Source organism: Rhinatrema bivittatum, chromosome 5 (assembly GCF_901001135.1).
Source record: "Rhinatrema bivittatum chromosome 5, aRhiBiv1.1, whole genome shotgun sequence".
Taxonomy (NCBI): Eukaryota; Metazoa; Chordata; class Amphibia; order Gymnophiona; family Rhinatrematidae; genus Rhinatrema; species Rhinatrema bivittatum.
The window spans coordinates 245,858,981-245,872,512 of record NC_042619.1 but is presented as its reverse complement, the minus strand read 5'-3'; the positions used below and the strand labels follow the sequence as shown (position 1 = coordinate 245,872,512).

The 13,532-nt window shown below is 45.3% G+C and overlaps 1 protein-coding gene across 5 annotated transcripts in view; it reads left to right on the top strand.

Annotated features, from left to right (window-relative positions):
* Positions 1–13,532, top strand: part of LOC115092619 (arylsulfatase H-like) — a 75,089-nt gene that overhangs the window by 47,387 nt on the left and 14,170 nt on the right. For all 5 annotated transcript variants that reach the window (XM_029603687.1, XM_029603685.1, XM_029603686.1 and 2 more), the window contains 2 exons: positions 7,211–7,347; positions 11,085–11,219. In XM_029603687.1, the coding sequence (XP_029459547.1) occupies positions 7,211–7,347; positions 11,085–11,219 (272 nt within the window). The remainder of the gene's footprint in view (positions 1–7,210; positions 7,348–11,084; positions 11,220–13,532) is intronic.

Here is a 13,532-nt window from a genome sequence, read left to right as displayed (position 1 = left end):
TTCACGCGTCCTTAGCGCTTCGTAAAATAGACACATAACCCTTTCCGCATGCAGCATGTATATGATGTGTAAATGAACGAATTAGCTGTATAATGAAGGAATTAGCTATTCCCCTCCGATACTGTAACGGACACTGATATTATCTCCTTAGTAACCCGCTGTTTTGCCGCGGCCTTAACGTGTTAGTTTACCGCCTCCCCCTAGTAGGTGTTAGGACTGTGAGTCTAGTAACAAATCCATCGACACCGCTTAAGATACTCAAAAACAATAAAACACAATTAAAAAAAAAAGCGATACAGAGATGATCGAGAAAATGTAATGCTGTGGAACACATAAAACCTGTCAGAAAAAAAAATAAAAAATTTTAAATACCTGTCGGAGGGCCGCGTGGGTCCAGGCGGCCGGCAGCGGGAGCCGGGGGGCGGGTGGTCGCGTGTTAAATCTAGGCCGCGGGCGGGTGGGCGCCTGTTCCAGGCAGCGGCGGCGGGGGCGGGTGGACGCGCGTTAGTTTCAGATGGGCGGCGGCGGGAGCCGGGGGGCGGGTGGTCGCGTGTTAAATCTAGGCCGGGTCTTTCGCCGCCGGCTCCTCCGCCTGGATGAATGAGCGCCTGTGCGACCCCTGCGATTCGGCGCTCAAGGCGTGACGTCACGACGCCCGACGTCACGGCATGTAACTGCCTTGAGCACCGAATTTCAGGGGTCGCACAGGCGCGCATTCATTCATCCAGGCGGAGGAGCCGGCGGCCGTCTGAAACTAACGCGCGTCCACCCGCCCGCGGCCTAGATTTAACACGCGACCACCCGCTGCCGCCCGCCGGCCGTCTGAAACTAACGCGCGTCCACCCGCCCCCGCCGCCTGGAACAGGCGCCCACCCGCCCGCGGCCTAGATTTAACACGCGACCACCCGCCCCCCGGCTCCCGCCGCCGCCCGCCGGCCGTCTGAAACTAACGCGTGTCCACCCGCCCCCGCCGCCTGGAACAGGCGCCCACCCGCCCGCGGCCTAGATTTAACACGCGACCACCCGCCCCCCGGATCCCGCCACCTGCCGGCCGCCTGGACCCACGCGGCCCTCAGACAGGTATTTAAAAATTTTGTTTTTTACACTTCCTGGTGCCTGTCATTTGAAATGACAGGCACCAGCGCACCCAGGTTACTGTATAGGCGCTGTATTAAGCGCCTATACAGTAAAATGGGTTGCGCGGGCCTAACCCTTCCCTAACGCTTCACAGCCGCGGCATGCATTTGCATGCAATTAGAAGAGAGTATCAGGCGCTAGGTCAAGAGAACTGTGCGTGCGGGGAGGAAGGGTGCGCCTGACACTGCCGCACTGTTTCTACCGCGGCCTTACTGTATCGAGCCGTTAGCTATTAATAAGACCTTTCAAATCCAAAGTTTTGTGTATTTGCGACCTCTTGCAATCCCAGGAAGGAAATCAAAAAGGAGAGTTGGGGCCTGCATCAGTAAGGAAATCTCTGTAACGGTTTGTATATAACGTATTAGAGCTCGCCAAAAAACCTGAATCTTGGGGCATGAGCAAAACTGATGTCCCAGGGTACCTGACTCCTTTGTATGTTTCACACACAGTGCAGAAGGAGAAAGCCCCCTCTGATGTGCCCTTTGTTGCGGACAATAGTAGCGCAGTAGAAACTTGTAAAACATTTCCCGTAAAGTTATTTTACTAGTTAGAGATTTTATTCTCCCAAAAATCCGTTCATGTTGGGGCAACGTTAATGATAGAGATATCTCCGTCTGCCATCCTCCTAACACAGAATCCCATTTTACTTTGGGCTTAGTTTTATTTAAAAGAGCATAGAGAGAGGAAATGGTCGGCCGTGAAGGATCCCCCACATCAGAAACCTCAGACAGAAGTAATCTCTGTTCTGGCAAACTGACTGATTATATCAGAAAGGAACCCGTTCCTTTTCATCCGTAAAGAGCTTCCTTACGGCTCGATACAGTATCGTTCGGTTGAAGATTTCCCGTCTGTAACGTGCTCGGAGAGCACAATTCGGACGCGTAAGGCGATTCAGTGATACAGTCTCCAGTTTCACGCGTCCTTAGTGCTTTTTAAAACAGACACATAACCCTTTCCGCACCCAGCATGTAAATGAACGAATTAGCTGTATAATGAAGGAATTAGCTATTCCCCTCCGATACTGTGACGCGCCCTCAGATTATCTCCTTTGTAACCCGCTATTTTGCTGCGGCCTTAACGTGTTAGTTTACCGCTACCCTCTACTTGGTGTTAGTGTGGTGTTCGAAAATTAAAACGGGAATAAAGTGTAAAAAATGGTGTAAAAAAAGTGTAAAAACATTGCTTACCTGCCCTGGCCCCGTCCGGTCTCCGGTGCAGCCCCAGTCCTGTCCCCTCCTCCCGAAGCAAAAAAAAAAAAAAAACCCCCGAAAAAGTAGCAAGGCTCGGGCCTGCTACGGTAGTCCCTTCTCCCTTCTCCTCTCCTCCCGATTTCGGCGCTCAAGGCGGCCGGGTGGGCGTGCATTCATCCAGGCAGAGGGAGCCGGCGGCGAAAGCGGCCTCCGGCTCCCTCTGCCTGGATGAATGCCCGGCCCCCGCCGGCCGCGAATGAATGCCCGTGCGATTTCGGCGCTCAAGGCGTGACGTCACGTCATGTGACTGCCTTGAGTGCCGAAATCGCACGGACATTCATTCGCGGCCGGCGGGGGCCGCTGGATGAATGCACGGCCCCTGCCGGCCGCGAATGAATGCCCGTGCGATTTCGGCACTCCATTCATCCAGCGGCCCCCGCCGGCCGCGAATGAATGCCCGTGCGATTTCGGTGCTCCATTCATCCAGCGGCCCCCGCCGGCCGCGAATGAATGCCCGTGCGATTTCGGCACTCAAGGCAGTCACATGACGTGACGTCACGCCTTGAGCGCCGAAATCGCACGGGCATTCATTTGCGGCCGGCGGGGGCCGGGCATTCATCCAGCGGCCCCCGCCGGCCGCGAATGAATGTCCGTGCGATTTCGGCGCTCAAGGCAGTCACATGACGTGACGTCACGCCTTGAGCGCCGAAATCGCACGGGCATTCATTCGCAGCCGGCGGGGGCCAGGCATTCATCCAGGCAGAGGGAGCCGGAGGCCGCTTTCGCCGCCGGCTCCCTCTGCCTGGATGAATGCACGCCCACCCGGCCGCCTTGAGCAGTTTTGTTTTTTTTTTTGCTTCGGGAGGAGGAGACAGGACTGGGGCTGCACCGGAGACCGGACGGGGCCAGGGCAGGTGAGCGGGCGCTGGGGGATAGTTTGCCGAGCATCGGGGAACATAACTGTCCACTTCCTGATACCTGTCATTTCAAATGTCATTTGAAATGACATTTGAAATGACAGATACCAGCGTGGCCGTGAAGCGTTAGGCCCGCGAACCCAGGATACTGTATAGGTGCTCTATACAGTAAAATGGGTTGCGCGGGCCTAACGCTTGCCTAAGGCTTCGCAGCCGCGGCATGCATTTGCATGCAATTAGAAGAGAGTATCCAGCGCTAAGTGAAGAGAACTGTGCGTGCGGGGAGGAAGGGTGCGCCTGGCAATGCCGCACTCTTTCTACCGCGGTCTTACAGTATCGAGCCGTTAGTTAGAATGCAAAATAAATCATAGAGAGGGATATTTTTCTTGAGAATGTTAATGTTATAACAATAAACAATAATCAATAGAAAAATGACTGTTATTATACACAGGAGAAAAATCAGTGGAAAAGTAATTTTTCCATGGATTTCTTTTGTTGTACTATTGAAATTCCCAGGAAAAATAAAATAAAAGCTGAAAATGAAGGTCCCTAGTCATAGAGCCGGTAATGTTCAAAGGAACTTCTGTGAGTAAATCAATGCTTTATACATATCCATAGCACGCACATGCACTATGGGGCGGATTTTAAATGCCCTGCTCGCGTAAATCCGGCCGGATTTAGGTGAGCAGGGCCCTCGCGCGCCGGCGCGCCTATTTTGCATAAGCTGCCGGCGCGCGCAGAGCCCCGGGACGCGTGTAAGTCCCGGGGCTTTTTTAAGGGGGCATGTCTGAGGCGTGTCGCCAAATGACACGGCGTTTCGGGGGCGTGACACGGCATTTGGGGGGCGGGCCCGGGGGCGTGGTTTCGGCCTGGGGGCATTCTGGGGGCGTGGCTGCGCCCTCCGGAACAGCCCCCGGGTTGGGTCTTGGCGCGCCAGCAGCCTGCTGGCGCGCGCGGATTTACATCTGCCTCCGGCAGGCGTAAATCCATGGATAAAGGTGGGGGGGGTTTAGATAGGGCCAGGGGGGGGTGAGTTAGGTAGGGGAAGGTGAGGGGAAGGCGAAAGAAAGTTCCCTCCGAGGCCGCTCCGATTTTGGAGCGGCCTCGGAGGGAACGGAGGCAGGCTGCGCAGCTCGGCGCGCACAAGGCTGCCGATTTTGTGCAGCCTTTGGGGGGCGGGCCCGGGGGCGTGGTTTCGGCCCGGGGGCGTTCCGGGGCATGACCGCGCCCTCCGGAACAGCCCCCGGGTCGGGTCTTGGTGTGCCAGCAGCCCGCTGGCAAGCGTAAATCCATGGATAAAGGTAGGGGGGGTTAGATAGGGCCGGGGGGGTGGGTTAGGTAGGGGAAGGTGAGGGGAGGGCGAAAGAAAGTTCCCTCCGAGGCCGCTCCGATTTTGGAGCGGCCTCAGAGGGAACGGAGGCAGACTGTGCGGCTCGGCGCGCGCAGGCTGCCCAAAATCGGCAGCCTTGCACGCGCCGATCCCGAATTTTATAAGATACGCGCGGCTACGCGCGTATCTTATAAAATCCAGCGTTCTTTTGTTTGTGCCTGGTGCGCGAACAAAAGTACGCGATCACGTATTTTTTTAAGATCTACCTCTATATGCTGTTTTATCAATGTTGAGAGTACCTGTATACTTTTCATTTTATGCCTATGTTTTATTGGTGGAAATACGGAGCAGAGGGGGATGTTCCTGGGCGGGGTCAGAAGTACATGCGGTAGTTGCTATTTTGCAACAGACATACATGTATACATTACTGAATAATCATACACTTTTACACCTGCTAATTGACTTTTGCATGTGAAATTGGATTTGTCTGTTGTGTGCAATTTTTGGGTGGGAGGTCTGGCAAACTGGTGATTTAAAGTACATGTGCAAGCAAGTATTTTCAAAACAGAGTATGTGCATACTATATAAAATACCAGCTTCTGTGTATAACACAAGGTTATTGAGAATACATGGTATATATTTTTATATATCACACACCTAAAACGTGCACATGTGTATTTATTAAATAGAGAAATATTTCTTGTACTGGAAATACTTCCATATACTGAAACTTACCTGTTCTGTCCCCAGCAGTGGGTACATGTTTGTATCTGTCTATATTGTAGTTTAACTGTGTTTAGTGCAGTCCTCCATTCAAAAGGATTCTTTATACTGAAGCACTGTTTGTAACCTATGATAAAAAATCTGTGAGCCTTTGTCTTTAAGAGGCCCCCTCCCCCCTCCACTCTCTCTCACCATCAGGAGAGCTTGAATCCCATTCAATCTAACTTAAGTTTTCCAGGGTGCCTTATAGGTTCAAAGGACTGCCCTTCATGCTCTCCCTGTGTTACATGGTTCTTAGGCTCACTGCCATTGGACCCTGTCCCCTGCCTCTAGCTTGTGGAGGCATTTCCTTTGACAGCTCTCGACGAGAGTCAATTGCTCCATGCTTGTTGCTCCAGTGCTTCATGTTACCCCCTGAAATGAATTGGGTTTCACCTTTCCTCTTATCGCCTTCTTCTAAGGACTAAATCAGCCTCAGATTCCTCTTACCTTCCCAGCCTTGCAACACAAGAAACTCCATTCTCCCTTCTCCCTTCTCCCATCCTATCTCCAGTTACCAAAGATTCTTGCCTGGGGCTTGTGTCTGAAATGCAACAATTGTGAGTAAAATTTACTTGTACAATAAACAATTTCAGACTTACAGAATCTTTGTCATGAGGACTGATTGGAGGGAAAGTTTAGCTGCCTGGATAATAAAACATGGATGTTTTATCTGAGCCATAACAATACCTGTGTAATTTCAGGGCAGAAATACACAGTATTTTATAAACCGTGCACCTCCTGCTGCACAGTTTATAAAATACTTGCATTAATCTCTGCGTGTCCACTTAGGCAAGTAAATGCTGTACCGTAGAAAGGTTTGGAAGTTAGGCTTCCTGATTGTAAGCTCTGTGGGGCAGGGAGAAAGCAACAGTACACGAATTGTGACTCACCTTGAGCTTGAATTTGGAAAAGTGAGTAATTAAATCTAAAATCAAAGTCCAAATCATACACTAAAGGGTATTTAGTTTTCAGTCACTTTCTTCCTCATTACCTCAGGTGCCCATTTAAAAGGATAATTTTGTAGCATAGCAAGTAACTTATGTGGCCAATACATACATAAGTGTCACCAATTTTTAAAGGGAATGTGCTCATATGTTCATTTTGAAAATTATCCTACTGAAAGAACCTGCATAAGTTTCACCTGCCAACCAGAGCACGTGGTTTTCCCATATAAACTTCCATGCATGCTTTTTTAAAATCAAAATTACACCTGTAAGTAAAACCTCTGTCCCAACCACACCCCCAGGAAAACCTCCTCGCAGTTTAGGTAAAGTTATAAGCGAGCGTGCCATACATGCATAAGTTCATCTGCCTGTTGGATGAGCAGTTTTATAAAATTCCAATTCAGAGCGAACAATAGTGTTGTATGTTCAGCAATTTGTTTGAAAAGTATCCCCTTCAATTGTAAGTCCGGGATTTATAATACCTGAATACTCATCATACAGCGCTGCATATGTCCAGTCCTACCATAAAAATGATACGTAACTTTATTACTCTGAATAACAGTAATAATAAAAGGTCTCCATCTTACCTAACAGCTTTCACTACTATTTTTATGAGCAAAGTTTTGCAACTGAATGCTTACGAAAAGCAAGTGAATGAACAGGAACAAGAAGGGAAATTCCAGTGTCGGCTTCATATGTTTTAAATGCAATTTAACCTCTTTCTGTGTTCTACGTCATCTATAGTTTTCACTTTTTGCCGGAAATTAAGGAGATATCATCCCAGTGCGGTATAAACAGATTAACACTTCCATCAGATCCTCTCCTAAAGAAAAATGGTTTCCTTCTTATCTTATCCATTGTTTGTCCTGGAGCCCAAGCTCAGATTTGTGCTCAAGGGAGTAACAGGCTGATTTTCTGCTTTTTTAGGAACAAGAAAGGGCCTTTCCTTCTCTTTTTCTCTCTCTTGCACGTGCACACTCCACTTGTCACCACCGAGAGATTCATTGGTACCAGTCGGCACGGATTATATGGGGATAATGTGGAAGAGATGGACTGGATGGTTGGTAGGTAACCACTACTGTTGTTATGCCTGTCAAAATGCAAATCCTTAGACTGAAAGAGCTCAGAAAATAGTACATTTCTGTCAGTGAATTAGCATGCAATACCTCATAGTGGATGTCCACTGGGAATTGCATCTAATGCAGCTGTTTAAATATTTTTCTTAAGAAAAAAAACTACCCATGCTATAAATCATTAAAGGGCTTGACCTCCTCTAACCTTCCCTTCTACGTCTATGGAAGAAAAGCTTCGTGAATCAGATCCTCAGTGTTTTCTAGCTGTGGAAAAATCATTTATAATGCTCTTCCTAAACAAGGCATTAGTGGTGATGTTTATTTTGTGGCTGGTTTTCAACAGTGAGTATACTAGGCTTTTATTAGGATAAATGTACGCTTTATTATTTACTGAAAAAATTCTCACTTAACTGCTAACAGTCCGCTGTGCATTTCTTTTCTCTTTATTTATGGGCCCCCCATTAAAAATGTTCTGAAAATGGAAGGTATTTTAATACTTTCTTATTCTGAAAACTAATTGACAGAGGGCAAACTACATCAATAGTGCTATAGTATCTTTGCAAAACCATTTACAAATATCAATTTTAACTCACTTTTTAAATTATTTTCATGGAGGATTTGTCCAATCATCTCAAATTTTTTATTTTATTTGTTTATTTTTGGTATACTGGTTGCTTATGGTTTTCACACACTTTTTGGAAACATTTTCTAAATCAGATCTGTGACTTTATCAAAACATGTGCAGTGCTCCTTGGAAACCTGCCTCGGGCCTTGGCATATGGTAGAATATGAGTACATTAATAAAGATAAAGATAAACCCTTTGAAAAATCCCCCTTTTTCTTTCATGCACCTCTTCCCCTTTGTGCATGCATTATGGCACATTTGAAAACTGAAGAACGTGAAAACTTTTCTTCAGTGCACATCTACTGCATAAACTGGACAAAAGAAAAACAAACCATAAATAACCACAAACATTTTTCTTCAAAAAATAAGGGGTCTAAGGAGTCAGTTTTGAAAGGGATGTAGCCACGTAACTATGGAGGTAAGTGGCTAGACCCCTCAGAATGAAAATTTCAACCACCGAGGGGATGGGGAGGTTGAGGAAGATTAGGTCAATGAATGTTAGCCCACAAACATTCATTTCCAGCACCAGCCATGAGGATCCCGTTAACCCAGTTTATGAGAAGACCAATCCCTGTTTTAGCCAACTAGATTTAAGCAATTCTCTGCCACAGATTAGCAGGTTAGGTTGTGGTTGGAAAGGTGCTTTGACTCAGCCAGCCAAAACATAAGATGGGGTGCTCAGATCCTGTTGAAAAATTAGCTCCTGTATGCCAAAGGATCTAGTCCTCACTGAAGAGAGACAAATTCCTTTTTTAATTATGTTGGAAAACATCGGAGGAGGTTAAAAACAATTTGATGAAAAAAAAAAATTTTAAAGCATGCCAAAATTGTGAGATATGCAGACAAGTCGGGCTCGCATGTGCCTACCGAATTTTAAAAGTCACCTAGTTGTATATCTCCCGCTGTGTGCACATCTGAAAAGTTTTCAAAAGGGGTAGGGCGTGAGCATGATCTGGATGGGGCATGGGCATTTCAGGATGTGGCCAAGAGATGTACGCGTATCTACTTACACACCTGGGTGCACACCAAGTCCAGAGCTGCATAAGTTTACCTCTGCTATGGAAGAGGTATAAGTTAATAAAAAAAATCAAAACTAAATTATGTTTAGAGGGGATTTAAGGGTCTGAGATATCTGGGGGGGGCTGCAGACTAGTTTTGGGGTACTTGCCAGGTTCTTATGGCCTGGATTGGCCACTGTTGGAAACAGGATGCTGGGCTTGATGGACCCTTGGTCTGACCCAGTATGGCATGTTCTTATGTAAATCAAGGGGGGTTTGCAGGACCAAGCTGTTAACTGGACGAACTGATGAAACTGGCAATGCGCACATATCTGCACACAAGTTATAAAATTGCCACATGTCTGAGCATGCGCAGACACACATGCGCCAACGTGTGGCCGTGCACCAGTTTGAAAGTTATCATCCCAATCTGGTAGGTTCGGGTTTTTCTAAGGATGTGCAAACAAAAAATATAGTTTCAGTTTGTTTGTTTCTTACTTTTTTTTCATTTATGTTTATTTCATTTTATTTAGTTGAAATGAAATAAATATAAAACTGAAAAATTGTGTCCATCAAACGTTATTTATTTATTTATTTTTATATACCGAAGTTTAGCGCAGGCCTTCACTTCGGTTTACAGATATAACAACATTTTACATGAATAATCAAACGGTTTACATTAAATAACTGTGGGAGGCAGCCCAGGCCTTCATTCTGAACTACAAGTAAAACAATGGTTTACATAAACAGTCAAACGGTTTATATTAATAACTGTGGGAGGGTATAACAAGAGTTTATATGAACAGTTTTACTATGTACCATAGTACCGATGGGGGTCATACTTTTGTAATTTTCAGCATACCTACAATAGTAATAAAAAAAAAAAAATCCATAACCCTGGATCTCCCCCATCCTCTACCCTCCCCATAAGTAGCTGCTTACCCTAATCCATGAGGTTGTAGTAGTCTAAATGGGGCAGGAGTAATCCCCAATTGCTCATGCCCCACCAGAGCCAGGTTTAAAAACGGCACAGCTCGGTTATGTGGCGAGTGCTATTCTGTTGTATAGGTCCTGGAGCCAGGTGCCTTTTTATTTTATAGCGATATGCTCTACAGCCATAAAGCATAGGGCTGTAAAACAAAATGGCGCTATTCTCAGGGCAGACTGTTGCCATTTTACAACCAGAATCCAGTGAGGTAGGAGTGACTGAGGATTCTTCCTTCCCCATTTGGACTGCTACAACCCCATAGATAGGGTAAGCTAGTACCTATGGGGAGCAGGACAGGCAGAGGGAAAGGTGGTTAAAGAAAAAAATTATGACAACACTTTGGGGGATGGTTTTCCTTGTGTTTTGCTTCAAATATGCAGAACTGTGGGTTTTAATACAGTACTATACTTTTTAACCTGAAAAAAATTACTTCAAAGAATTCATACAATTGAATTCAATTTGTAATGTTATAAATGAAATAGTTTGCTATTTGTCTGTGGTCTGTCAAGAAATACAATTCTATACAAGTCAATCATTAACAGTTTCTTTCTGTTTTCTTTATTCTGTGCATGGAGATTCGCTAGTATTCCACAGCTAACATTTATTGATGACTTTAATTTCGGGTACAAGCCACAAATTGCTGGTAATACCTTGCTATTGGACTAACTTAGCACAGCTATAACTAGGGAAGTGCTTTTATTTACATTTGCTGTTGTTTTCAAAATGAGACAAACTAAAAAAATGTTTTTTTTCATTTTACCCTGCATTAAATCCACTCAAAGTGCACTAAACTAAAAAATTGAAATAAAATGAAAAAAATGGAAAGAAATGGAACAGCCCCCACCCTCCCCCGACTAATAAAAGTAAAATAAAAAAAATATATCCATGCACACTTCTTATTGTAACTCTCTAATTTGGAAAGCTCTATTCCCTTCTTCAGGGTATGGCAAAATGAGCCATTTTGCACTGACCTGAGGAAGAGCACTTAACTCTCCAGAGCTTGGCACCAATGTATTATGATAGTAGTCCACTGTAAAGGTATCACCTGCAACGTTTCGGTTGTCCATCTTTGTTCTTTAAGAGGTCTAACATGGCTACCATTCAACTTTAATTTCAGGCAAAATTCTAGAAGCAGTTGACAAGGAAGGTTTGCGAAACACCACATTAACTTATTTTGCCTCTGACCATGGGGGATTTGTGGAGGCTCAGAAAGAAGGTGCACAGTGGGGCGGCTGGAATGGGATATACAAAGGTAAGGATGAGGTGGTGAGAGCTCTTTGTCTCCCATGAGCCATTGGCTTAATCTAAGTCATCAAATTCCTGTTCTTTACTGTTGGATAATTATTTTAAAACTGCTGCAAATTTAAGTAAACATTTTGTGCGCTTGTATCAACTTTTGGGCACAATATTTTCTGATTTTGAGACTGTCCTGCACAACTTGCAGTCTCATGAAAATATTCATCATGGGCTGTAAGAAGAGAATTTCCACATAAAATGATGACATTTACAAGAGTCATAGATATCAATATTCGAAAAGATTTGTCCTGATGAACTCGGGATTTAGTCAGACAAACCTAGGGTTTAAATATTTCCCCCCACTGACCGGCTAAGTTTTAGTCGGATAAGTCTTACTCCAACTAAATCTTAGCCGGATAAAAAGAACAGACATTCTGGGGCAGGGCTTAAAATGAGCCAGGTAGCGCTGAATAACCATGCTATCTGGCTAAGTTTAGCTATTTAGGTCTAGTCATCCTCGGAGCAAGTCTAAAGTTACCTCAGTATATGTAACCAGATAAGTTTAGCCTTAACCAGCTATATTCAACATATTACCAATTTTCTGGGCTAATAACTGAAAAAACTATCAGGGCTTCAGGCCCCATCCCCCAGCCCCTCCATCCCAAAAATACTTTCACATAAATGCGGTCATAGTACATGATTCCCCCCAATACTGCAGATTTATTTTTTTTTTGACTGCTGCCGTTAGTGCCCAAGGCCAGCCCCGCCACATAATAATTTTGGAAAAGTTCCAGAGCCCTCTCCTACCCTCCACCCCACCCTCCACCCCACCCTCCTCCAACCTCTATCCCCACATTCCCCTCTCCCTGGACCCCTCAGGAGCCCCCGAAACCTCAATCGGGAGTACAGTATTGTCTTATCCGCTACCGGCCACTTCCAGTATTGCTCTGAGAGAAATGCTGGAGGCGTAGGATAATAACATTGCTGTCAAAGCAGACTCTGTAAAGGCCGCACTTATTTGAAAGTGTTTTCTAGGGTAGGGGGCTGAGGAATTGGGCCTGGAGGCCCAGAAGATTTTGTTCTGTTGTTTTTTAGTCACTGAACCAGCTATATATTGAAAGAGTCAGTTAAGGCTAACGTTATTCGGGTACAGCACCCGGATAACTTTAAAACCTTACCTGTTATTTTCAAACATACCTGGCTCGGTTTAAAGTTATTGGAATGAAGGTAGCCGGATTCCTTTAGGCTAGTTCATTCGGCAAAATGTTTATCTCACTGAATACCCTGGACAAGTTATCCGACTAACTTTAGCTGGATAACTTGTCTACTTGGACCTAATTGTGTTGCCCTATTAAATAAAATGTAAAAGAAGAGGCTTAAAGGTAGCACAACAGGTGAGCTTCACCATTTTGTCAAAACTCTCTTTCCATTATATTAAAAAAAAACAAAACAAAAAAACTTAGACTTAGAAATTTTCCACAAATATTCTCTGCAAAGCCAATAACTGGAGCATCGAGACTGCCGCCCTTCCCCCCCCCCCCGGCTCCTATTCCCCCTCCCCCCCAAAGGAAACAAAATAGGAGAAGCGGACACTTAATTTGCTTTGGAAAAGTATGGCCGCAGCTTTATTAACTTAGACAATAGTACAACTAAGAAACCTGGTGCTGAGCCTCAAATGAGAAAGAAAATCAGCAATCACATTATGGACCCCTAGAACATGGTGAGCCCTAGCTGCATTGTTTAACTTTAAGCATGATAGCACAAATTCATGCAGGAGTTTAGAGATGAACAGGCACTTAGTGAACTGGGAATTTATGGCACCTACCACAGCCAAATTGTCACACCAGAACATCACTCTCCTATTGCTCAGCTCAGGATGTCAGATATGGAGAGCAACCATGATAGGAAACAGCTCTGGAAGGTGCAGCTACAAAGGTATAAAGTGTGCAATAGGCATGGACTTTGTTAAAAAAATACCATTCTAGAAGCACAGTCCAGATGTATTCCACATATTAAGAGAGGTGGAAGGAAGGCAAAACAATTACCAGCATGGTTAAATGTGAAGTGAAAGAGGCTATTTTAGCCAAAAGATCTTCATTCAAAAATTGGAAGAAGGATCCAACAGAAGAAAATAGGATAAAGCATAAACGTTGGCAAGTTAAATGTATGACATTGATAAGACAGGCTAAGAGAGAATTTGAAAAGAAGTTGGCCGTAGAGGCAAAACCTCACAGTAAAAACTTTTTAAAATATATCCGAAGCAGAAAGCCTGTGAGGGAGTCAGTTGGACCGTTAGATGATCGAGGGGTTAAAGGGGCACTTAGAGAAG